Genomic DNA, 23,633 nt, shown 5'->3' with positions numbered 1-23,633 from the left:
CCATGGCCAGGTCCCCGCGCTGTCCGAAGCTCTGCTGATTTCCTTGTCAGCGGTAACATTGTCACAGGGAGGCTCTCTGGGGCCACAGTGACAAGAGTTGACCATCCCACTGACCTCACTGAACCTCAAGTTTTCTCCTCTGCAAATTGGGGGTAATTAGGACGTGGCAAGGCTGTTTACACCCTGCGGCAATTTTTCACAAACTCCGGTCATTTGTGTACCAAGGTTTTTTTGATGTTTGACATTTTTAAAAGTTAAAATTATTTAAAAAGGAAACCTCGTTTATGTAAAAAGTAACCTAAAAGTAAAACACAGAATGATGTTATTCACCCCCTGCCGTCTGCTGGCTCCGAACCGCAGCCCACTTCCTGTGAAAAGGGGAGACCGGTGTGTGTCAGGGCGGGGAGGACGCACGGACGCCAGTCCAGGGCTTCTCGTCGAAGACCGCAGAGGGCATCCCTTTCTCCCTGCAAGTCTGTGTGTCACCTCCGTCTTCCTGGGTATTGTCCCTTGTCTAGCTACTACCAGGAAATTAAAGGATCGCCGCACCGCATTCCAGAGCCCCCAGCCTGGGCAGGAGGTACGAGGATGCGAACAGGGCACGGGTCGCGGGCGCCTGCCCTGCTGCGTGCAGACCCGTCCCCTCTCTCCGCCTTGCGCCATCAGAGCTGCTGTGAGGATGTGGCCGCCACCCCGCAGCACGCAGGCTCCCCGGCAAGCAGGGCTGGCCCAGCATAGCTCTGTGGGGCAAAGAGGGGTCGGGAGGGAGGTCCAGGCTGTGGTCGGGAAGGTAGATGGGGGGGGGGCATCAGTGGGAGGAAGCCAGGTTTGGGGAGGGCTGGAGGTGGAGTGGAAGGGGGGCAAGTGGGAAGTTTGAAGCCACGGGGCTGCACGTCGAAGCTTGTCGGTGAACGAGGTCCCGCAGGGGTCCGGCTGGAGGTGGCAGCGAGGGGTGCAGAGGTCTGCTCACACTGGCTGCTCAGCTCTGCTGTCTGGGCCAAGTGCTGAGCCCCTGGGAACGCAGCGAAAAGACCCACGGGGCAGGAGGGAGGCTGCGAGTGCGCTGACCGCTGGACAGAGAGGGTCCTACCTGCGACGTCACCCTCCCCTTGCCCTGCGGTGGGCACGTCAGCGAGCCCTCTGGAGCGCAGCCCTCTCCTGTGCAGAGGGGGCCGAAGCCACTGCGCTTGCAGATGCATTTCATTTTGGAGAGTGTCACCACACTCATTCTCATTTTATTTTTGAAATGTACCTTTAATGAAATAGTAACAATGAAACCATAATGGATACATTTATTGAGCCCCTAGTATGTGTCTGTGTGCCAGGTCCCTGCGAGGCACTTGCCAAGCTAATTATCCTAGGGAATCATCACACAGAGTCTGCAAGATGGCAGATCTTATCTGCCTTCAGAATACGTCTTCCACGGTGCCTCGGCCCTTTGGCTAAGATCAAGTGCAGAGTTATGTCCTCCCCCAGCATTATCTTGCCTTCCAACCCAGCGCGAAAAAGAACTGGGCTTGGAATTAGTCCCAGGTCCACTCTTGGCCTCACCTTTTCCAGGTGTGTCATTGGGAACACGGCTTCCGTCCTCTGAGCCTCGGTTTTCTCATCTTTAAAATGGGTCAATAATTTCCATCTTGGGGATTGTAGTGAGGATTAAATGAGATAATATAGGTGAAGTTGCTTTTCATTCTCTAAATATAGTGAACATGTTTTCAGTCTGAAATAAAATATGGTTTTGTTATCTTGACGGTGACAATATTTAATTTAGTGACAGCATATCGGAATCGTTTTTGAGAAGTCCACCAGAAAGTCTGAGTGCACTTGGGGTGTCCACGGAGAGTTCTTCAGGAGGCCTTTTCCCTGGTGTGGTATGGAGGGTCTCTCTGTCACAGAGAGCTGGTTGGAGGAAGTCTAGAGTTTTCTCTTGGTTTTGCCATCTAACTTAAATTCATTCTTTCAAACGCTTCTGATCTAACTGTACCCGCATTCTGGATAATGGGATGGTTATTCTAGAAAAGCATGAGAAATATAAAAATTCTTAAATCAAAATTAATTTTATCACAACAAGGCAAGGGTTTTAGGAGGTAAACCTTAGGAACTGAGAAAGAGTATCTGGGCCGCGTCTTCTTCCCCGTCTCGCAGCTGTGGTGTATTTACTCGGCAAACAGCTATTGAACGTGTGCGTGTCCCAGGCACAGCCGTGGGTCTTGCAGAGGCAGAGGGCGGTGGCAGAGGGTCCTGGGGCTCTGGGAGGCGGGTGGGGCGCTGGGGTGTCTCTGCCTCTGACCTGAGTGCCACCTGGCGCGGGGACACAGACAGTGTTCAAGCGAAAAACAAATGGGATCATTTCAGATCATGATAAATGCAATGAAAGAAATCAAGTAGCCACGAGATGGAGAAGGACGATGGTCAGGGAAGGACGTCAGGTGCACAGGGGAAGCGCTGGAGCTGAGACCTGAGTCTTACGGGGAAGAGATGGGGGAGAGTGTTCCAGGCCCAGGGAATGGGCAGTGCAAAGGCCCTGGGGCAGGAATGGGGTTGGCACATTTGAAGAAATGAGAAAAGGCTCGTGTGATAAGGAATGTGGGCAAAGCCAGTCCCTGTGGGCTTCCAGATGTGGAGAAGGAACTGGACATGGCTCCAAGGGCAATGGGAAACTACCAGAGACACTTTATTCCCCTTTTTCATAGGAAAATGGAAATTAATCCATCTGCACATGTCTTCCTCTCAGACCTGCTGGAGGGGAGAAGGGTTGGAAATGTTTGCTGAGCGTTTTGTGATAGCCACCAGCGCACGAAGAGCCTCTCCCCATGTCAGACCCAACACCCACCAGCCCCTCCCACACCCTCTGCAGAACCTGTCCTGCGCGGTCTGGTTTCCTTCTTTTCCGCCTTAAATCTAGAAAAGTAACATTTTTTTGTTTATTGAAATATTCTATATTTAATACAGACAATATATTATTTACAGTGGAAAATTTCATGTAGGTATGTGAATGTTTTCTCCCAGCAATTATCTACTACCTGGTTTTAATGACTGCATAATATTGCACCATATGACTATAGCAGATTTTTTATGTAACACTATTTATGAGACATATTTGTATAACAAAACTTATTTCCTATTAGAAGTCAGAGATGCCACTGACTGTATTATATCCTTATAGCTGAATTTATCATGCAACCTTAATTATTTCCTTGAATTGAGTTTCTAAAAGTGGAGCCCCTGGTAAATAGATATGCACATTTCAAAGCTTTCTGTGCTAGAACGTTCTCTGTTATGGTTTCATCTGTTCCTGCTCCACTGGGCAAATGTCAGTCTCCACCCCTCCTCACAACACTGAGTCCTTTTTAGCTGTGGTAATTTAATAGTTTTTTGTTTTAAGTTATATCTACTTCATGGTAATGAGGTTGCATTTTAAGAATATATATATTAATATATATTCTTTTTTTTTTTTTTTTTGAGACAGAGTCTTGCTTTGTTGCCCGGGCTAGAGTGAGTGCTGTGGTGTCAGCCTAGCTCACAGCAACCTCAAACTCCTGGGCTCAAGCGATCCTTCTGCCTCAGCCTCCCGAGTAGCTGGGACTACAGGCATGTGCCACCATGCCCGGCTAATTTTTTTTTTCTATATATATTTTAGTTGGCCAGATAATTTCTTTCTATTTTTAGTAGAGACGGGGTCTCGCTCTTGCTCAGGCTGGTCTCGAACTCCTGACCTTGAGCGATCCACCCGCCTCGGCCTCCCAGAGTGCTAGGATTACAGGCGTGAGCCACCGAGCCCGGCCTATATTCTTATTAATATATGTAAATATACTATATATATTTTAAAACATATGATTTTATTTTTTGTGATTGGCCTATTCATGCCCCTTATTCTACTGGAATTTTAGTTTCTTTCTTTTTAATCTGAAGACTCTCTACATTCAAATAGGTTAACTCTTTGTCTGTCGTATGCGTGAGAAATTTTTGCCCCCGTTTTGTTGTTTGACTTTTGTTCTGCTTGTGACAGTTTTCGGGGGCTTACGTTTCTGTGTGGGTCGGAGCCTGCAGTCTCCCCTCCCGCTTCCTCCCCTGGGCGAGGTGCGTGAGGCTTCCTGCCCTCCCCAGGAGTCCTCCGCGCTCTGCTCCGCACGCCGCGTCCCCCCAGCCCCAGCCCTGGCCCTGCCCGCGCAGCCCACCGTTCCTGCCGCACCCACAGTGTCCCCCAGAGTGCACGGAAGGGCGGAGGGAGAACTCAAAGGGCCAGATTGCTTCTGTGAGATCCGCCGTTATTTCTGGCCACGTCTGGCTGCCGTGAGAACCGTGGGGACATCACCAGAGGGGAAGGCTGGCCTGCAGGCCGAGCCCATGCAAAATGCAAGTCGGGGTCTCTTGTTCAAAACGCGGGAAGAAGTACCACAGACGGTGCATGGAAAGCCTTTTCTTTTCTTCCTCGGTCTCCCTCTCTCCACTTGTCAAGGCTTTTTATTTGCTTTTTAATGTCATTCTAAGTAAAGAAAAATTGGAATTTTAGATTATTAGCATGAATTTTACTATTCACCTTTAAATTGTGCAACGTCTATTTTATTTTTATTTTTTATTTATTTATTTATTTTTTTTTTTTGAGACAGAGTGTCGCTTTGTTGCCCAGGCTAGAGTGAGTGCCGTGGCGTCAGCCTAGCTCACAGCAACCTCAAACGCCTGGGCTTAAGCAGTCCTACTGCCTCAGCCTCCCGAGTAGCTGGGACTACAGGCATGCGCCACCATGCCCGGCTAATTTTTTTTTTTTTCTATATATATTTTAGTTGGCCAGATAATTTCTTTCTATTTTTAGTAGAGACGAGGTCTCGCTCATTGCTCAGGCTGGTCTTGAACTCCTGACCTTGAGCGATCCACCCACCTCGGCCTCCCAGAGTGCTAGGATTACAGGCGTGAGCCACCGCGCCCGGCCGCAACGTCTATTTTAAATGCAAATATTCGAACATTTAACTTGTGTGCAGAATCACCGAAATTGAGCAAATTGTATTTCATGGCTCATCCCCAGAGGGTGCGTCAGGCTGGCCAGAAGTTCAAGACAAGCACGGGCCGCACTCAGGAAGATTGGAAGGAGGAAGAGAGGACCCCCCATGGAGCTGGCTGAGGGACTGCTCCCTCAGGTACGGGGTTCTCACCATACTAGATCTTTGCAGATGCCCCAGGGTCCCCCAGCAATGGGGACTGCACCCACCAGGCTCTGACAGCTGCCGGTTCCCCCTGCCTGCCAGCCACCACTGGAGTACACGCTGCCCTGGCCGCGGGGCTCTGGGGACGTCGAGCAGGCACATCCCCTTCCCACCTGTCCACTGCTCCAGCGCAGGGCAGGTGGCCGGGGCTCCCTCCATCTCTGTGCCGGCGTCACTCAGTCAAATCAGGGTGCAGGGAGGCTGCGTCTGCTGAGAAGTGGCTCTGGCTGGCCGCCTGCCAGACGTGCCCACTCGCTGCCAGTGCTAGGTGTGTGGCCGCCACTCCCTGCCCTGAGACGCCGTGGGGCATGTGTGCCTGCCGCACCCCTCCTTGCACCTGCCAGGGGCAGCTGAGAACCTGTCCTGGGGAGGTGGGACTGTGCTCCACTGTCCCGTGGGGCTTCAGTTACAAAACACATTCAGGGGTGAAACGATGGAGAACTTCAAGACGGCAGCTGTGATGTGTTAAGGCCCGAGCCCAGGGCCCTTCCGAGTGTGGGACCCTGGTCACTCGCCTGAGCAGCCAGCCCAGCCTGCAGGGCACGTCCAGGAACCTGAGCCCTGCGCTCAAAGCCCACAGCCTGGATGTGCCCTGTGCCCACGGCTGTCCATGGCCACACACCTCTGAGGCTCAGCGCGAAGCTGCCTCTGTACTCAGCTTTCTGCCCAGGGGAAGCAGGCTGTGTCTGAGAGGGCGTGGGTGTGTTCTGAGCACGGGGCAGGCTGCGGCGTGGTGGCCTTGTCCTCCGAGGCCCTCTGCAATATAGCCTCGGCAGCCCTCGAGGTTGCCGGCAAACCTAGGACGGGCCCAGTCTCCTCGGGTTGGCAGCCCGTAGCCTGGCCAGAGAGGCTGGGACCCCTCGGGGATGCCCGCCTGAGAGCCCCCATCCTCATCCCCCCATTTGAAGGCAGAGGGGTCTCCCTCCCCAGACTGTCAGTGCTGTAAGGATGGGGTGTGAGCAGATGTGTGGCCGCCCAGCCTTGCTGGCCCCCAGGCCGTCCCCGAACGGGCAGTTCTCCACCCTGGGTCTCCCTCCGCCTGCATTCTGTTCTTGCCATCCTCCCCAGCACCCCGGGCCGGCCCTGGGGCTGAGGGCACCCCTCTGCGCCCGTCCTCTCGCGGCACTGGGGACCCGCTGTCCTGTTTGACCCTTGCTGCTTGGAAGTGTGATCCCTGCCGTAGCGAGTGCTCCCAGGTGGGATGCACTTGCATTGCTAGACGTGCCTGCACTGCCCCCGGGCTTAGCTGTTTGTCACATGGTCTCACACTTGTTCTGTCAGCCCACGGGCTGCTGTCTGCTTGCAAACTAGATGCTGTGGCAGTGTGTGTGTGCCTGGTGGCCACGCTGCCATGCTAGGACACGGGCCAGCTGTTAAGCAGGCACAGACAGCGACTCTCCTCCAGGCTCAGGTACCTGGGAGGCAGGATGAATGCCTGAGGGGAAGACCAGCACCATTATTAAAGTAACATGTTTACGTACACATTTTTAAAAGTAAACTCTACCTGTGCCAAGACTTCAAGAAAATTATGACTTATAGTATTTAACTAAAGCATTAATTTCAATTCTACTCTTCCCTGAGAAGCCTAAGGCCTGACTGTGTTGCTTGGATTTCGGGATCCACAAAGACCTAGAGCCGCCAGTACAAGCCCCTAGCGGATTGCACTCCTTGCAGACGGGAGGCAGACTGCTGGGGCGGGTGGCACGCAGCTCCTAGCAAGGCCACGGCCGGCCCGTCGCTACTGGAAACACCTACTCTCAGGCCTGCCATCGGCCACTGAGACCACAAGACAGATGTGAGACATGTCCTCCTGAAGTGCCACCTTTTGTGGCTGGCAAGCTTTTTAAAGCATTAATTTTGTTTTTTTTTTTTTTTTTTTTTTTGAGACAGAGTCTTGCTCTGTCTCTAGGACTAGAATGCAGTGTCATCATCACAACTCACAGCAACCTCAAACTCCTGGGCTCAAGCCATCCTTCTGCCTCAGCCTCCTGAGTAGCTGGGACTAGAGGCTTGTGCCATCACACCCAGATAATTTTTCTGTTTTTTGTAGAGACGGGGTCTCACTCTTGCTCAGGCTGGTCTTGAACTCCTGACCTCCAGTGATCCACCCGCCTCGGCCTCCCAGAGGGCTAGGATTACAGGCGTGAGCCACCGCGCCTGGCCAAAATATCAATTTTATGTGAAAATAAATGCGGACATATTACTTAGTTAAAGCAAAATTCATGTGAATTTTTCAAGATAAATTGGAGATTCTAAAGCTGGGTTGGCAAACTATGACCCAAGGGTCATAAGTAAAGTTTTGTTGGAACTCAGCCACACCCATTCATTTATGAATTGCCTAGGGCCACTTTTGTGCTATAACAGCAGGTCGAGTAGTTGTGACAGAGACTACGTGGCCCACAGAGCTGAAAACAGTCCCTATCTGGTGCTAAAGAAAAAACATGCTGTGAGACCGTCAAGAGCTCTACTTGTTTAGTGCCCACCTTGAGATGTGGCCCCGGCCCTCTAACGTTAGCATGTGCATCTCACCCCATCGGTGCACTTGGGTGTCCGTGTCAGGGAGCACTGAGCATAGGATGGCCACTGGCTATGGAGTCAGAAGCAGCTGGGTCCTAATCTTGGCTTTTACCTACCTGGCAAAGTTGCTTTCCTTCCCTGCACTTGCTTTCCTCATCTTTAAACGGGAGGCATTACCTCCTCCCTCACACTCTGAGCTGCCGCAGAGGTTTGCATGGTCCCTGACAAGCGCCGGGGAGCCCCCAGCAGACATGCTCAGACTTGCCTTCTTCAGTCCTCTGATCCCATGCAGCTGGAACAGCCCTTTCCTGAAGGCCACCACAGGGGCCTCACGCTTGCACTGATCTCTTCCCTTTTCCTGCTCAGACCCCAGCACCGCCACCACCACTCTAGTCCTGCCAGTTCAAAGGATCTGTGAGGTTACTTTGGTAACCTTTATCTTTTAAAAGGATAGCATGAGCTGATCTTAACCATTTTAAAACACCAGAGTAGGAGGAACAGATTTCTGGGCAAGCAGAGCAATCTCTCCAAGCTATGTTAACTGCTTATGTTCTGGAAGAATTCCTGAGCCCCCAGATCATCTCATTGGCTGAGGGCAGACACGCTCCTTGGGCCTACAGAAAGTAGGGGATCCGAGGGTCTTCTGTGCTTTCGCAGTCAAGGCTATACCCTCTGATCCCTCCTAGCATGGGAACGATCCTCTGTACAGTATGTTCTTAAACAGTTTTTTTTTTTTTAATGAATGATTTCTCTCTGTGCCAGAATTCAGATATTTTTCCTCTTTTCTTTTCTAATTTAATCCAGAAATTGGCCTGGACTTACTAAAGCCTTGCCAGGGTTTGCAAACAATCAGAAGGCGTATGGGCCCAATTCCTCACCCGCTCTCAGGAATGCTGGGGCCGGCGGTGGCGGGGAAGGCAGTGGCCGGGCAGGAATGCTTTCTGAGGGTCGCGGGAACTCTTGTGAGCTGGCCCCAGCGCTGCAGACCAGCCAAACGGAAGGCATTGCCCTGCGTCCTGTTCACGTGTCCCTGGCTCTGGTTCCTGGGAAAGAGAAAAGCATCTCTGAAAGTGGACATGACAACTTGGTCCCCTGAAGTTGAGGGGAGGCAAGTAGGGCTTCTGGGCAAGGGGGCACGTTTGGGTTTGGGCCGGCAGCGTCCCAGGCCTCGGGGTCTGTTGGTGCCGTGGGCCACAGGGGTGTTCCCAGCGCTGTTTCTGTTCCTCATGCTTGTCCCGCTGGCCTGCGAGCCCAGCCCCGTGTGCCACCAGGAGCTACCGCTGTCAGGGCCAATGGCACGTGAAGTTGCGTACAACGCTTAGGAGAGGGCCGCACTCTCAGATGCCACCGGGAGCCAGGCAGGAGGGGCGCGGGTGGGGCAAGCTCCAGGGGGTGGTGAGGGTGGTGCCGCCCGAGAGGCCACGGCCTGGAGCTCCCCTCCTGGGTTCCACTCACTTGTGGTCACACAGGAATAAACAGGCCCATTGCCACGAACTCTTTTCCATGAGAAGCTGGAAATCCAGTTTTTATAGGAAATCTAATTAGTTTTCATTGTGGGCAACAAATTGAAATTAAGAGCCCATGCTGCACAGGTGAATCAGAACGTGGTTGCAGGACAGGTCTGGCGTGCTGGGAGCCAGAATGTTCTTTCTGACCTAGGAGAAAAGAGGTGACTGCCTGGCCCCCCGTGCCGGTGACGGGGAATAGTTGTGAGCGTTACTCGAGTCCAACACCAGGAAAGCCCGCGGCAGGCGCCAAGCGTGGAGAACACAGCGAGACCCTGAGCCCCTGGTCTGCATCCGGCCCCTCTCTGGGCCCCGGACGCCGCATCAGGACAAGTGCTCACACGCCAGTCACTGCGCGCGCGACCTCACCAGGGAAGGGCACCTGGGTGGCTGGCCAGGGAAGGCTCCTTGAACGTAGGCCTGGGTGGCCACCCCAGCGTGAAGGCCCCGGATGGTGGCACAGCGTGTGCGGAGGCCCAGCAGCATTGCCGAGTCACGAGGTGTGGGTTGGGCCCGGCGGGAGCACAGCGTGGGAGAGGCAGGGGACGAGGTTGCTTTGGGGTCTAAAAAGATAGAAACATCTCTCGTAGGAAGTTTGGGGTTCATGCCTCTGTCATTGAGGCAGGTCTCCCCACGGCCTGAGGAGGGAGAAGCTGGTGTTGGCTGGCTTTGCGCGTGCCGGCCCTGTGCAAGCGAGACGTCCATGGTCTCTCCGCACTGCCCCGGCCCCTGAGCCTCCCTGTCCCGGATGAGGCCACGAAGGCCAGGTCGGGCAGCGTGGCCAGGACAGAGATGAGTCCACACCCCTCCTCTGGTGCAGGCCTCCCCCCACTGTTCTGGCCTGGCGAATGAGAACTCCCGAATCCCTGAGGACATGCCAAGGCATGTTGTCATCTGGCCCTCCCTGACCTCCCGAGGGCACGTGACACCCCTGGGCTCTCCCCGCAAAGCTGTCTTTCCGTGTATTTCTGCGACTCTTGGTTTTTCCCTCGGCTTCTCCATCTATCCTGTCTTCTTGTTCTAAGATTCACCTTCCCACCCACCCAGTCACTCACTCAGCACATATTTATCGAGCACCTACTACGTGCCAGCTGCTGTCTGGGTGGCAGAAATGTCGCAGCGAGCAAGTGGGGGCCGGCCCGCAGGGAGCTCCTGTTCCATTCAGGGGCGGGGTGGGGTGGGGTGGGGTGGCCAAAAGCCCAGTGACTATGTCGCAGGGTGGAGGACATGCTGACGGGGGCACCGCAGGCTGTTCTCGTCTCTGCTGCTTCCCTGAAATGTGTGGCACCGCCAGGCCTCGCCCCAGCCGCCCCCTCCTCTGAGAGGCCTCCTGGCGGCTGACACAGGAAGCCTTGGGGCAGCCTGTGCTGGCCTCCCCTGGGGAGCTGACAGTTGTCAGAGCGGGAGTCAGAGTCCCTGTGGACGAGGAGGACCAGGCATCGCCACTCCTTGGTGACAGCTTGAGGCAGCGACAGAGGTTGTCTCGTGCAGGCTCCAGCGAGAAGGTGACAGCTGAGCCAGAAGAGCAGAAGGCTCCTGTCACCCCTGCCCTCGGCCCCTCCTGGGCTGTCCCCGTGCCAGCTGCAGTCGAGCTGCCCTGGCTCATGCTCCCCTGCCTGGGGCCCTGCTGCTGTGTCTCGGGAGGGTTTGGGGTGGCACCCCACAGCGGTGCCACAACTGTGGCATACAGATTAGGTTCAGAGTCTACCTACCTGATTTTTCAAGTTTAGCACCTGGCAATGGGATCGGCACATAGTAGGTGTTCAGTAAACATATTCAGAATGAATAAGTGAGTAGGCCAGGCACGTTGGCTCGCACTGCAATCCCACACTTTGGGAGGCCGTAACAGGAGGATTGCTTGGAGCCAGAAGTTCAAGGCCAGCTTGAGCAACACAGTGAGGCCCAGTCTACACAAAAAATTAAAAAATTAGCTGCGCATGGTGGTATGCACCTGTAGTCTTGTGTACTCGGGAGGCTGAGACAGGAGGATCCTTGAGCCCAGGAGTTCAAGGCTGCTGTGAGCCACGATCGCACTATTGCACTCCAGCCCAGGTGACAGAGTAACACCCTGTCTCTAAAAAAATTAAAAATCAATGAATAAATGAATTCCCATAAAATGACTATGGCCTCACAGGCTGCCATAAAAAACGGGCTCCTCCCGTCAGTGGAAAGGAACTCCCAGCAGCAGGGTGTCCTCGTGCCCCTCCTCATCCGTGGGCCGCGCTGCCCGGTCAGACGTGCCGGGTGTTGGACTCCAGGTCACGGGGACGCAGTTTTTAGTTCTAACAGATTTGCCAAATCGCTCTGCAAAGCCTCTGCCAATTCCCACTTCCACCTGGGCGTGAGCGGCTCACTCTCTCTGTGCCTCAGTCTCCCCACTGGAGGGGCAACAAGGCTCTCTTGCGGGTGCAGGAGGGGAGAGCTGCTGTGTGCACGGAGGCACCGGCACAGGCCTTGGAAGGTCGGAGCCGACGGGCGAGGAGCAGCTGTTGCTCACGCGGTCTGTGACTCTGCGAAGCTGGCCCAGCCGGCTCTTGTCCCTGAGCAGCTTGGCCCGCACAGGGCACGCCATTTCCTGAGTGCCGCGAGAAGGACAAGGGCCTTGGCAGCCAAAGGCACGGTCAGTGCCCTCTGTCTCACTGGGGAGGGGGGTCACAGCGGGGTGACCTCTGAGTGGGCTTTGGTCACAGAGTTGGTGTGTCCCAAGTGGAGGTGGGGCGGGCGGCATTCTGTGCGGAGGGAACGGTGTGTGCAGAAGAGGCCACGCCTTGGAGAAGCAGCCTAGGCAGGTGCGGGCGAGTGGGGCAGGGAGGCCTTGGAGGTCCCAAGCTGGCCAGACAGGGAGCTGGGGGGGGGGTGGCCCCTGCAGAGCAGGCGTGGCGGCTGGCGGAGTGCCGGGCGCCAAGGATGACAGCGGAGGCTGTGGGAGGGCGCCCTGCCTGGGGGGGCGACGGGCAGCTCGTCTGACACACAGTGGAGGTGATCTGAGGTCACGATGGTGCGGTAGAGGGACGCATCCAGTCCACACGGCTTGGTCCATGGAATGTGCGCAGGGTTGAAGTGCGCCCAGGGGAACCGCGCTGTGGCCGAGACAAGGCCGCGGTGGCAGTTCGTGCACGGGGGCCGCCCACAGCCCCTCCCCGCCCGTGCCTGGCAGGGGCCCAGGCCTGGGGGCTGCCCGGCGGCCCTTCTGACCCGCGCAGAAATGGTCAGGGCCCTGTGCCCCGAGTCCCTTGCCCCTCTCCTTTCGGGTCTGGGTTTCCTGCGTAGCAGAGGGCAGGCTCTGAAACGTGCTCATCCATCTCTCGCCCGCCGGGCTGGCAAAGGAACTGAGCGCAGGGCCCCGTGCCGTGTGTGCACGGAAGGGCAGAACCGCGTCCGTGTGTCGGAGGACCTGCGGTGGCACCAAGTTCTGGGCGTGAGAAAGCCCTAGGTGATCGCACTCCCGGGCAGGGCTGTGTTGGGCGCACGACACTCGCGGGCGCTGGCGATGCCCCAGCAGGGCCGCTCGGGGCGCCCGGCGAGCCCCGCCCATGTCGGGGGCGCAGTGCGAGGTGACAGCCCGACTCTTAGTCCCGGCGTCCTCGGTGTCTGCTAGGTCTGAGCCTGCGCTGCCAGGGTCCCTCCCCATTTCCTCACGGTGGGGGGATGCCCGGGGCCCTGACAGCAGGGGGGTGGGTGTGGGCAGGCCCGGCCCGGGCTCCGCACCTGGGCTGCCCAGGTGTGCCGGTGCGGGTCCTGGTGCGGGTCCTGTGCCCTGACTGCAGCCTCTCCCAGGCCACTGCCGGCTACCCCCACCCTAACCAAGGTACTCAAAGCATCTGGCAAAGTCCCCGACACACAGTACAGGCTCCGTAGAGTTGCCACCAAATTACAGGATGGTAAATACCGCAGGCTGCTTCTCCGGGACCCCGCACACGAATGGCGCGTCTGAGCTTGCCTGTCGGCCCCCCCGGGACCTCCTCCTGGCTGCTGGGGTGACTCACGAGGAGCTCACGGCCACTGAACTGCTGAGTGTAACGCTAGAGCAGCACATTGAAAAGCAAGGCTGCCTGAAAAATTTTCCTGTGCTGGTGCTAATAACTGCAATAGGCTGCCCCTCCCCCTCGCCTGAATTTGGGGCAGAAGCTTCTGGAGCCCCCACACACCCCTCTGGGACTCGGGGCATCCAGGGTGCCACCTCAGGCCCACTCATTGGCATAAGACCCCTCCTGTTTCTAACCGCCTGTTTAGCCACCACATGGGGTCGGCTCTGCTCTTAGGGTGTGGTCTCGTCTCGGTGGGGACTGGGGCCCAGGGCCCGGGGACTATCTGTGTCTGACCCCCATGTGGGGAGAGCAGCAGGGAGGGGGGCTGTCACCCAGGTCTGACGTCCTGCCTGTCCTCAGCCTTCCGCCCTGCTGCTGCCCCCAGGCCACAGCCCCTCCTCCTCAAGGTGGCATTTGCCTTCTCTTTCCTTAGGTCAAAATGGTGACAGGGCAGCAGAAGAATATGATTTACAGGGGCATAAAAGCACAGTGTTCTCAAATTCCGTGGCGGTACCCACATGGCCCCAGGTGGCTGGCTGCAGTCCCAGGGGAGTGGCGCCACAGGCCCTGAGACTTGCGGGCGGGATGCCAGGGCCAGGGGTGGCACAAGGTCTGGCCACTTGGGGCCCCTCCCTGAAACGAGACTCCACAGGGAGCCCCCAGGGCCCTGTGGTCAGGGAAAGCCGAGCTCAGCAGAGCACCCAGCGGGAATCGGAATCCTGCCTTCCCGCCGCCTTCCCGCCAGGGCTCGCAGCGGCCGGGAGGCCCCTGGGGGACCTTGAGCCCTGGCCTGCAGCCTTAGCAGTGTCCTTCTGCGTCCCTAGGCCTCTGCAGCATCCGTCCTCCCTGCCTTGCAGCATTGTCCTGTCCTGAGACACCGGCAGTCGGTGAGTGGGAAGGTCAGGCCCCACGTGGTGGCCTGGCTGTGGCTGTCCACTTCCCCACCGCAGGCTGGCAGGGGGAGCTCCAGGCCCGGGCTACACTCGCAGACCCCTCCTGGTGGCCTTGTTAATTAACTGGCCGTGAGCTCCTCGTGAGCACCCCCAGCAGCCAGGAGGAGGTCCCGGGGGGGCCGACAGGCAAGCTCAGACGCGCCATTCGTGTGTGGGGTCCCGGAGAAGCAGCCTGCGGTATTTGCCATCCTGTAATTTGGTGGCAGCTCTACGGAGCCTGTACTGAGTGTCGGGGACTTTGCCAGATGCTTTGAGCACCTGGTTGCGGTCAGTCCTGGTAACAACCCGAGGGCCAAGCACTATTATTGAGGAAACTAAGGCCCAAACAAGTTAAGTGACTGGCCCCAAGCCACAGGCAGGGTTGTGGCAGAGCCCAGGCTGGAACCCCTGCAATCTGACCTCAGAATGCGGACGTAAGCCCCTATTTGGGGGTGGCGGGCGGGCAGCCCCTTGCGGTTGTTGGCGCCCTCGCGGGAGAATGTTCGCGGCAGCCTTGTTTCCCGTGAGCCTGCTCCAGAGTGACATTCGGTGGCACAGGGAGCAGGTGCTGTGCCTCCTGTGGGTCCTGGGCAGTGCCCAGCTTGCCTGGGGGTGACACAGCCACAGTCCCCACCCCGGGGCACCTGCAGAGGTAACCCCACCCAGCTCTCCAAAATCGGGTGATTTCAGGCTTGAAATAGCTTGACTGGAGGAGCGAATTGCTTTGGGGAGTACGGAGCAAGAGGAAACGGGCGAAACGTGTGCCCCAGCACAGGCCAGAGACGCCCAGGGACAGGGGAGGCCCCCAGCTGAGTGCCTCCCTCCCCTAGTCCCGCCAGCCCCCGATTGTGGATGTCACCTGCGGAGTGGGGGACCTGGGCTTGCGCTTGGTGTGGAAGGAGGGGCTCCAGCCGCCTGCCACGTCGGTGTGTGGCACGACCTTACTCACTCTGATGCTGCTGTCTGCGTTGCACGATAGCTTGAGATTTCGAGCAGTGGTGGGGGTCATGTTATTCTCGCTCTGCCTCGGAAGCCTTTGCCGAGAAGTGAGAGGCGGAAGGTCTGCAGAGGGAATGTGTATTCTCGGGATGGGCCAGGCCTTTGCAGCCCCACGTAGGTGCCATGAGACGCACACAAATGACAACCTTCCTCCCCGGAGGCTGCAGACCTCTCCCCCTGGCTTCCGGCTGTGCTGTCTTCTCTGCCTCCACCGGGAGGCCCAAGCCTGGCCTCTGAAGGGCCTCAGAGAGGACAGGCTTATCTCCACCTATTTCAGGGGTTCCCAGAGAAGCCACAAGGCAGGCTGTGCCCTTCCACACCCAGGCCTCACGACAGACTCCTCATGCCGGCTCGCCCCCGAGGTTCTGCTAGGGGCGCCTCTAACTGCCCACGGCTCAGCCCAGCGAGGGGACCTTTCCTGAAGGCTGGGGACAGGGTTGGGAGCCACAGGCAGCCATGGAGCCCCACCTCCTGGACAGGTCCCACACGTTGTGCCCCTCGCCACCTGGCAGAGGAGAAAGTCACCTCTGCCTGGCAGCCTCAGGTGGCCTCCCAGGGCTCACAGTCCCCCTCCCAGGGCTCACAGTCCCCCTGGAGCCCTGTGGCCGTCACGGCAGACCAGCCTTATTGTCTATTCCAGAACAGGCACTTGGCCGCTCTTTCGTACGCAGAGGCACATTGCAATGTCTCTCCCCGAACAGGAGAGTCCTTGGCCTCTCTCCACACAGAATGTCTGCGGCTTTGATCCCTTTCCCCCAGGGTCTAAAGATTCCAGGATCGATTTCGCAGACAGAGCTGAAGGACGTTGTCCCTGTGCTTTCCCTCCTCCTGTGGCCTGGGCCAAGGAGAGCAGCTCCTCCAGGCACACAGGCCTGGGGTCGGCTGGGTAGGGGCTGGCTGGGACTGGGGGAGGGTAGGCACTTAGGTGGGGGCCTCCCCTGTCCCTGGGTGTCACTGGCCTATGCTGGGGCACACATTTGGCCCGTTTCCTCTTGTTCCATATTCCCCAAAGCAATTCACTCACTGAGTCAACAACCCTTTACCGAGCAGCTCCTGTGGGCTGGATGCTGCTGGGAACAGCTGTGCGAGGGGAGGAACTGCAAGTGCAAAGGCCCTGCGGTGGGGACAGGCGCCTGAGCAAGGAGCAGCCAGACCAGGGCTGGAGCCAGCGAGCCGGGCCTGCCCTTCCGCCTGCCTGGGGTGGGGAGGGCGCAAGCAAGGGGCCTCAGCTTCCCTCCTTTGAAACCTTTTTATTTCTATGACTCTTGTTTCAGATGTTACTCAGATATGTAAAGAATTCAGGGGCTGGAGGGGGAGAGTGGGAATTCCAGGCACGAGCCAAGGCACAGGCTGCAGGAGAGGACAGCCAGGCTTTGGACGAGGCCGGCTGCGCTGTCAGGAGTGCGGGTTCTGTGCGGGGACAGTAGCTGACGTGGAGCCCTGGGAAGCCAGCCGGGCCACGTGGAGAGGTCCCTGCGCGCCAGGCTGAGCCGGGGCCTGCTCCTGCCGGCACTGGAGAGCCATCGAGGGTTTCAGACAGAGGACAGAGGAGCTGGGATCTGTTCTGCCTGGAGACCACGTGAAGGATGCGAGCGCCTTGTGTGGCAGGACAACGGCAGGGAGCTGCTGGGGTTCGCCTGCCACCGGCCACCTGTCCGGGCGGTGAGGGAGGCGGCTGGGCAGGAGGGTGTGAGGGCCATGGGTGGAGGCTGCCTCCTGCTTCTGTTCTCTTCCTGCCGCGTCTGTCAGCTCTCTGCTCGCAGGAATGTCGGGCTGCGTCCCTGTCAAGGATGCGCTGCTTCGCTGGGAGTTTACGTCACTGCCAGGGGTCCCCCTGCCCAGCTGGGCCCCGCGGGCTTCTGGCCAGGGCGGCAGAGCAGCGTCCCGTGGGGAGCAGGAGCGGCCAGCCTGGGGGGCAGGGCCTGTGGGGAGCCCCCGTGTCTGACAGGCCGCCCCCGCCCCGCGTCCCTGCCACTTCTGCCCCGCGACACCGAGACACGGTGGCAGGGAGGCCAGAGGGCAGTGGGGCTGGAGTTTGCGGTTTGGACTCTGCCACGTGCACTCAGGAGCAAGAAGACCACCCAGACTGGCCGGTGGTCTCGGGCCACGATGCCCTGTGGGGGTCCTGCCCCATGGGAGGGGCTATCGAGGCCTGACCTGGGGGTGGGGGGCGCGGCGAGGTCTCCTGAGCAGGGTTCTCGGCCTGGCCGGCACCTGGCCGCTGTCGAGAGGTGTGGTGTTCTACAGCGAGACGGGGCACAGCCCAGCTCCGCCCTGTCTCCCAGAGGGGAGAGATGCCCGCAAGACTGCGGCGCGCCCGGGGATGCATACTGTGGCGCAGACTACCGAGGAGGGCAGGCTAAGAGTCATCGCAGGCCGGCCTGCCTGCTGGCTGGACGGTGGCCTGGACTCCTCCTCCCTGGTCATCTTCTGGGAGCACCCCCAAACAGGCCCCCTCTTGCTCCTCAACAGCCCAGGGGGCCCAGTGGTCTCTGAATCTCCTGAGGCTCCCCGAGGCCAGGGCTGTTGAGGGTGCCCAGCCTGGTAGGCGGCAGCTGGCTGCTGGGGACAGCCCCAAGGTGGAGCCTCCCCAGCCCAGGGCCCGTGCTCAGCAATCTGACACCCTGGGACCCCAGCAGGACGTGGGGTCCTGGCCCTGGCCACCCGCCTGTCTCAGGGAGCTGGGTGCCCAGCGGTGGGATTTCCAGAGTGGCTGGTCACCTCCTGTCCCAAATCAGGAAGCAAGGTCAGCTCTGCCCGACGTCCATGAAGGACACGAGACCCCCTGCTCAAGATGAGCGCAGCTGCCCTTGGCCACAGGAGCGGGGCCAGGAGAGCGGGAGGATGCCGGGCCGCGAGGGGAAAGGACAGGCCAGGGCCCAGGAGGGGCCAGCCCTGCCCCTTCTCCCTCCCCCCAGGGCACAGCAGGCCTGTCCCTCCCAGAGCCTCAGCTGTCCCACTGCTCAGCAGGGCTCATGGCCCGCCCCCGGCCGAGCTTCCTGCCCTCCTGAGGGACTGTGACCCGGGCTCAGAACAGCGCCTGGGGTCACGGTGCCCTCGAAGCCCACCCAGACCAGCCCCACACTGGGCTTCCTAGAGGCCCTGAGAGGTGCAGTCCAAGCACAGGCTTCAGAGTGGCCCCGTCCCAGGGATACTCTGAGAGGTGATCCCGATGACTGTCTCCTCCGACCCCATGCGGAGCACAGGCTGCCTGCACCTGCCAGCAGACTGACGGGGCCAGGCAGGCCCCTGTGTCTGGGGAAGCTGCGGTGACCCCCTCCCCCATGCCAGTCTGCATCACTCCACATATCTCTCCCTCCTCTCCACTTGTCCCCGAATCTGAGCCCCTCTGCTCCACATCCCGGCCCCTTCAGTCTACTTCCCATAAGGGAGCCAGGGTCATCTTCGCAAATGCAGTGTCATTATCCTGCCCTCCGGAGGCACCCACTGCTCTCGGGGTAGGTTTGGAGCCTTCCTGGCCTGTGTGGTCCCCCGACCTCCTCTTGCCCTTCCCCACCCCATCCCCTCTGGGGTTGGCCTTATTGCCTCTGACCCCAGGACATTTGCATGTGCTGCTTCCTCTGCCGGGAGCACCATTCCTCGCTGATGAGAATTTGTTCTCACTTCTCAGCTCTCACAACCTTGGGGGGCCCCTGGGCCACCTGGGCAGAGTCCCCACCTGTGTGCCCTCTACTTCCCTACTTTTCCCTGCCGGCCCCATCCTTGGCGGGTGAACGCAGAGCTGGTCTCGTTGCTCTGGGTGACCCTCTGTGCCTCCCAACAGGAGGGCCGCTCTCCGCCGGTTCGGGTGCACACTGGGCGCCGACGCAGGCAGCTCTGCGCTGGGTGTGCGGGCTCGGGCCGTGGAGAAGGAGAGGCCAGGCCACTCTGGGCCCTGGGGGGAGGCGGGCTCCTCAAGGGGCCTGGGTGGCTCAGTGTGAGGAGTCCGGTCTAACAAAATACCACAGACTGGGTAGCTGGAAAAGCAGGAATTTATTTCTCCTGTTTCTGGAGCCTGGGAACCCCGAGATCAGGGTGCCGGCCGACTCAGTCGGGGGGAGCACCCTCCTCCTGGTTGGCAGACGACCCCCTTCCTGCCGTCTTCACATGGCAGAGAGAGGAGGCCAGCTCTCTGGTGTCCCTTCCCCTAAGGACACGAGTCCCATCATGAGGGCCCCACCCTCATGCACTCCTCTATCCCTAAATACCTCCCAAAGGCCCCGTCTCCAGGCTGAGGACCAGCTGTGGTCATTAGGGCCTTGTCCTCTCTGCAGTGGCCGTGCCAGCAGGCCTGCCCTCCTCTCCTGCAGGCTAGCCCCCAGCCATCCTGCCCACAAGTCCCAAAGGTGCAGGGACCCCAGCACCTGTTGCACCGGGCTGCTGGGCGACACCTGGGTTCTTTGAGGCCACCCCTGCTGGGAGGAATCTGTCTCCTCCCGGGTCCCAGGCAGCAGCCCGGGGCTCAACCTCCCTTTGCTTTTCCTTCCCACCCAATGTCCGGGCTGTTTTGTGCACTCCCTGTCCCCCCCACCCCCACTTGAGGTGTGACCTTGGGGGTCGGGTGGGGGGTGGAGAGAACCTTGGCCGGTCGCCCCGGCCTGTCTCCTCTGCCCAGGCCCCTCCCTCGCTCGGGGTCTTCATTTCTACGCCACGACGTTCGGTGGAACTCCTGGCCGGGCTCTGCCTGCGACAGATGAAGCAATACTTTGGAGAAGGAAAAACTCTTTTCTCTCGTAAGAAAAATCTGGCTTTTAAGGCTACTGTCTCAGCATAGACTGAAAAACCCAGTCTGACCCTCACAGCTGGGCAAGAACATCTGTGGTTTAGGGCTATGCACCCCAGGGCCTTGTGGGGAGCTGCAGGCCGTGACGGCTCTGCAGCAACGGAGGTACCGTGCTTCGGCGTCTTCACGGACATCACTCCGTCGCACACGTGTGGAAATTTCATCCTCACAACAGCTTCACGAGACGGGGCCTGTCATCCTTATTTTACAGAGGAGTTGGCAAAGCCTCCCAGGGGACCCGCGTGCGCACCCCGGGACCTCTGCTTCGTCAGCACGGGTCCTGCAGGACGGCCCGGGGCCCAGGGCCACCCTCCCCAGGCTCGTGCCAAGCCCGCAGCAGGAGTTACGGGGACTGTCCACACTGCCGTGGGTGCAGCCAGGCGCCCCTCCTATGGGACAGCGAGGTGGAGGAGCCTAAGCATAACCAGGGCCGGAGTTCCTGGGGCTGGGTGGTGGCTCCAGCAGGGGCCCCACGTGCCTGCAAGCTCTGCCCCCTGACAGTGGCGTCTTCCGCACAGCAGCGGTGACAGCAGTCCCTGGGCTCCTTGTCTGGCCTGCCCCACGTGCCTGTCTATCTCATCCATCATGATTTGATTTCCCTGGTTAACTGTCCGTTTTCCTGAGGTGTCTTCCCACTGTTTACAGGTAGCGATCGCTGTTGCTCAGATGGAGACTCTAAAGACGGGAGGGTAGGGAGCCCAGGCGCCGGCCTGACATGACTGTGGGCCCCGGAAGTGCAGCACGGCCGAACCCGCCCTTGCAGAGGGCTGGTCCGCGTGCAGGGAGGGGTGTGTGGCCGGTGCACGCCTCTCCTCTCAGCGATGGCGGGTGCAGGCGGTAACCTTGCAGCGGGTGTTTCCCGAGCACCTGCCGTGTGCTGCTCCGCCCTGGGTGCTGGGCATGCAGGCAGGGAAATGCAGGGGATGGTGCAACTCGCGGTGTGGGGACACGGAGGGCTTGGAAGCAGCAGCCATAGTGTTTGCTAAGGAGCAGATCAGACCTGGGAGGCCCTTCTGGGAGGACGTGACTGCTAAGCTGGCCTCAAGGAGGAGTGGGGTTTGGTCACCCAGTGAAGGAGGGGATGTGAGGAGCTGTTCCAGGGGTCCCCGTCAGTGGGGAGGAGCCCCCGTCAGTGGGGAGGAGCCCGGGTTAACCCCGCCTGTGTTCTGGAAGGCCATGCGGGCTGCGAGGAAGGGCATGTGTGCTCATCCCCATTCCTGTGCCATGGACACAGCGAGTGAGGCCCGGGGCACCTGCTCAGAATGTTTTCAAATGCAAAAAATAAAACACATGTGAGAGTTAAAATAGTGATGAAATGCAAAGAGAGGCAATCGTATGAGCCCAGCTATCACAGCAGAACCGGGAAAGCACTTTTGTGATGTAGTAATGTCTGCTCTTTATTAGCACATGAAAGACTTAGACCTGGTGGTGGGTCTAAAAGGGCCCCATTTCCAAGTAGTGACGCACATGGGGGACCCTCTGCCACCACCATCAACAGCCGTGCCGTGATTCTGCCAGGGCCGGCCCCGCGCTGCCCGTGGCGCTGGGGTTTGCTGTCCGTGTTCAGCCTTGACAGAAAGGCCACGTTTTCGTTCGTGGGTACAGTGGAGATAGGGCCAGTTTTCCTGTCCTTGTTTAGGCTTCTGGTGAAGAACCCCAGGCCGGGGCTGGGGTTGCTCAGGAGGGGCGGCCGGAGCCTGGCAGGTGGCGGTGGCTGGGGATGGGGGGGCGCAGTGTGGAGGGAAATGGAGGGGGACCACGTGGTGGGTCAGAGTTGATGGTGAGGCTGGGTGTGCAGCGTGGGGAGAGGCAGGAGCAGGGTGGGGGCCCACAGCCCTGGCCTGGGTGCTGGCTGGGCGGAGGTTCCGTCTGCAAAGCCAGAGCTGGTCCTGGGCCTGTGGCTCCTGCTGACGCCTCCCCGATTGCTTTTCAGGTCAATGAAATCTACCATGACGAGTCCTTGGGGGCCCACATCAACGTCGTGCTGGTGCGCATCATCCTGCTGAGCTACGGGAAGGTCAGTGGAACCCTGGGCCGGCCGGCCTGCCGGACACCTGAGCCTCCGCCCGCTGGGAATGAGTGGGACCTCCTCGGACAATGTCTGTGCTCGCCAAGGCCACGCTGCCTCTCCCTGGCCGCGGGGTGGCTCCTATAGCAAACGAGAAACGTGGGAGCTGCCCCTCCAGCTCCTCTCTCTTTTACCTTTGCCCCTTGATTTAAAATGTAGGTTTTAGGCACTCAGTGCCACAGAGGCCATGCGCGAGCTCCGGGGTCGGTGAGGGGGCAGAGGGGGTGGGCATGTGGGCAGGAAGGACTCGGGGGGAAGGGTAAGCTGGCTTAAGACTGGCCAGTTGGAATAATTTCAGTGGGCTCTGGGGCCTGGGGCCGTCCCAAGTTGACTGTTACATGGCCCTGGGGTAGTTAGGTAGGTAGATAGTAACCCAGAGTCTAGAGTCCGATAAAGGAGGTGGGCTCTGGATTTCCCGGTTGGTATTGGAAAAGTGTACTCGTGGACAAGTTGCTGACTGTCATTAGGAATTGGCTAGCACCAGGAGGGGCAGTCCCTCCTAGTCCCTCCAGGCTCAGCAGGGCCCCTGATGTCAAAAGATCAGGAATATGTGGTCAATACACCTCTTCCTTCGATGCCTGCCCACATCTTAAATCTGTGCCCTCCTCTCCTCAGGCCTCAGAGCTTCTGCCCCAGCTGGGCCCTCTCACCCTTCCTACCTCCTCTTGCTGTCAAACTTGGAACCCTCTTTGCTAGCATTGTGCATGGGTATATGCGCGGGTCACTGAGTAGAAAGCCTCCGGGGACAATGACCTGGGATGGAAAAAGGGAATGCCGTACAGAGAGAGATTGTGAAGAAGGAGGAGCCCCATGGTTCGGCCAGTGTAGACTTTTCAAGAGCCTGTACCAGGCATGTTGGAAGCACTTTGCACGATTAATGCACTCAATCCACAGGGTAGATGGGGATATCTATGTGCTATGATGGTGCCCATTTCACAGATAAGAACATCAAGGCTTAATGTGATTCAGTGACATGCCCGAGTATGTGGCCAATGCCTTTTGGTTCCTGAGGAGTCAGGCTTCTCACCCAGGCATCTGAATGCTAGAGTCTGTGCTCTGACCATACTCATCATATAGAAAATCAAATTGTAGTAAGTTCAAACATAGCAGATGTGGTAATTACATAAAAGGTTAAACTCCTCTGTTCAAAGACAGAGAATCTCAGTCTTGAAAATAAAATCAAACTACACACAACTTATAAGGCACTCAATGTAAAAATGATAATGAAGGGCTGACGTGGCAGAACCAATCCTGGGAAAAGTAGACCTTGAGCCCATTCTCCTTACACCTGCCAAGCAGGTTGCTCTAAAGGGAGGCACCCACAGGGAGGATATGAGTTGTGGACCTTTATGCACCCCAAGAGAACACAAAACATTCCAAAGCAAATCATTAGAACAAAGAAGAAATTGGCAAAAACCTAACTGTGGGAGTCTTTAGTACCCTTTTCAAAGCCTTTAACAGATTAGATATTAAAAGGTATACAAATTTAGAATAATACAGGTAAAGTTAAATTAGTGATTATTTTTTTTCCTTGCCCTACAGAAAAACAAACAAACAAAAAAGATGTACCTTCTTTTTGAGAAATCATAGAATTACAAAA

At 58.1% G+C, this 23,633-nt stretch overlaps 1 protein-coding gene across 1 annotated transcript in view; it reads left to right on the top strand.

Moving 5' to 3' along the window:
- The window catches only part of ADAMTS2 (ADAM metallopeptidase with thrombospondin type 1 motif 2), a 205,562-nt gene that overhangs the window by 119,647 nt on the left and 62,282 nt on the right, over positions 1-23,633 (top strand). The window contains exon 5 of the mRNA XM_069468315.1: positions 21,899-21,982. Within this exon, the coding sequence (XP_069324416.1) occupies positions 21,899-21,982 (84 nt within the window). The remainder of the gene's footprint in view (positions 1-21,898; positions 21,983-23,633) is intronic.

This window comes from Eulemur rufifrons, chromosome 5, assembly GCF_041146395.1.
Source record: "Eulemur rufifrons isolate Redbay chromosome 5, OSU_ERuf_1, whole genome shotgun sequence".
In the NCBI taxonomy this organism is placed as follows: Eukaryota; Metazoa; Chordata; class Mammalia; order Primates; family Lemuridae; genus Eulemur; species Eulemur rufifrons.
This window is presented reverse-complemented; position numbering and strand designations above follow the sequence as displayed.